At 51.6% G+C, this 2,535-nt stretch overlaps 1 protein-coding gene across 1 annotated transcript in view; it reads left to right on the top strand.

Annotated features, from left to right (window-relative positions):
* LOC308378214 (roundabout homolog 2) overlaps positions 1–2,535 on the top strand; it is a gene marked incomplete at both ends in the record, with an annotated part of 62,953 nt that extends 60,418 nt beyond the window's left edge. Inside the window, 4 exons of the mRNA XM_080855073.1 lie at positions 11–165; positions 912–1,019; positions 1,341–1,511; positions 2,495–2,535. Of these exons, the coding sequence (XP_080711199.1) occupies positions 11–165; positions 912–1,019; positions 1,341–1,511; positions 2,495–2,535 (475 nt within the window). The remainder of the gene's footprint in view (positions 1–10; positions 166–911; positions 1,020–1,340; positions 1,512–2,494) is intronic.

Raw genomic sequence — 2,535 nt, 5'->3', positions numbered from 1 at the left:
TGGTTGACAGGGGTCCAGCATGCGCCCCGGGCTCTCCGTCACACAGACCCTGTGCCAGCCTGCTGTCCAATCACGCGTCAGGAGACATCACCCGGCCACACCCCTCTGGACACTGGCGTGACATCATGCAGATCGAGGGGATCTCCGCAGGGGATTCTGGGAAAGGTGGGCCGGCCTCAAACACCAGGGCTCTGTTCCGTTTTCCATACCCTCCGTACCTACCATCCTTAGTTTGAGTATGTAGGGTGTTCCGATTTTGATCGCGGCGAAAAGAAGTATACCCAAAGGACCCGTATGTGTACTCATAACGGACAAAAAGCTGAGTGTGGAACCAGGGTACACTTTCCATTCTCAAGGGCCGCCATCTTGTCTACGTAGCGGAAGAGACGGAGCCAGGCAGAGCTTTGCGTTTTATTTCGAAATCAATGGCGGACATAATGGCTACGGTGGCCAGTCAGAAGACCACAAGGCTACAGACCGTAAATGTCAATATCAGCAGTAATTAAACAACTGTACTGATATTAAATGTACTACTAACATGTCATTCTCAAATTAAAGCCAGTGACATGAGTATTTTGGTGTTTTTTAACGATGTATACGGACAGTTAGCATACCTAGCTAGCCTAGCTTGGTAGCATTACCATTAGTTCTGAATGGCAGTTATGCTAAGCAGCTGGCTATCCCCCCACCCGGGACTGTAGTTAATTTCCGGTAAGTGCACCACGGAGTATTAGATTTGGAACAACACTCACCTGCTGAGAATATGCGTATCTAGTAAGTGTGTACTGTGTACTGCGTATAAGTATACTCATGGATGTATGGAAACGGAACATAGCCAGATGTTTAAACGTGAGGTGTGAGCCTATTGGCCTGTGACTGTGGAATCCTGACCCTGTGCTCTGCTCTGATAGGTCAGTTCTCTGGGTTCTCCTGTGATGTCAGCCCTCAGTCCCCAAAGCGAGGCAAGAAGAAGCCCAGCAGAGAAGGACCGAACCGACACCAGCACAGCGCCACCTCAGGTAGGAGGACACACAAACACACACACACATATTTGATTCATTTATTTGGAATGACCAATACTGATACAACACCACAGCATCCAAATATTAATAAAGAGCCTATTATGTCTCACACAACAACACAAACACTGTGCAAGAGTTGCTAAGAGTTCTTCTTATTCACACAAACACACACACACACACAGTCACACACACACACACACACAAATACATAACAGGAAAACCATTGCACATACCAGCACAGCGACACCGCAGGTGTGAAACACACTCTGTAGGGTATTTGAGGTGTTGAGAGGTGTACTTATGAAGCCCTGTTTGCAGACCTGCCCCCTCCCCCTGCACCGCCCCCTATGGACCAGCCACTGCAACTGCTGGTGGACGTGCTGGAAGGGGGGGGCAGACTGGAGGGGGGGGGCAGGAGGAGGCTGGAGGGGGGCAACAGCTTGACGGCCGAGAGACGCAGGGAGAGACCTGCACGCTGGAACCCAGAGGGTGAGGAGACACACACACACACACACACACACACACACCTGTCTTATACCCCTGTTTTCCTGTGTGTGTATGTCCTGTAGATGAGAACCTGCTCAAGCACTGTGCGCTGACACACACACACACACACACACACACACACACACACACACACCCACACACACACACACACACACACCTGTCTTATACCCCTGTTCTCCTGTGTGTGTGTGTGTGTGTGTGTGTGTGTGTGTGTGTGTGTGTGTGTGTGTGTGTGTGTGTGTGTAGATGAGGACCTGCTCCTGCACTGTGCGCTGAGTGGTGAGAGCAGAGGCCCGTCAGCAGGACGGGGGGGTCTGGGGGGGGGCTCCTCTCTGACAGGCAGCCTCTCCTCTCTCAGCCCCCCCTCCAGGACACACACACCCAGCAGCCGCCGGAGAGAGCAGGTACGATATACACACTCTCTCACACACACACACACACACACACACACACACCCAGCCGCCGGAAAGATCAGGTAAGATATACACATTCTCACACACACACACACCCAACAGCAGCCACCACACACACACACACACACTCACACACACACACACACCCATCAGCATGTGTGTGTAGTGTATCGTGTGTGTAGTGTATCGTGTGTGTAGTGTATCGTGTGTAACCCCCCCATAGGCAGAGTGGCTATCTCTCCTGTCTAATCACACTCACACACACACACACACACACACACACACACACACACACACACACACACACACACACACACACACTTTATCCCCACAGCCGTCTGATCTCACACTATTTCCACAGCCTGATGGAGCTGCATAGTGCTTACTGATGTGCTACAGTGATAGGCAGGGGAGGCAGGCGGAGGCGCTGACACACACACACACACACACACACACACACACACACACACACACACACACACACACACACACACACACACACTGCGCTGACTAACTCTTCTTTGGTGTGTGTGTTTGTCTCTCGGTTCCCAGCACGTCTGAAAGGAGCCAGGCGACGTCAGAACAAGGACTGA

The sequence above is a fragment of the Sprattus sprattus genome (genome assembly GCF_963457725.1).
Source record: "Sprattus sprattus genome assembly, chromosome: 17".
Taxonomy (NCBI): domain Eukaryota; kingdom Metazoa; phylum Chordata; class Actinopteri; order Clupeiformes; family Clupeidae; genus Sprattus; species Sprattus sprattus.
This window is presented reverse-complemented; position numbering and strand designations above follow the sequence as displayed.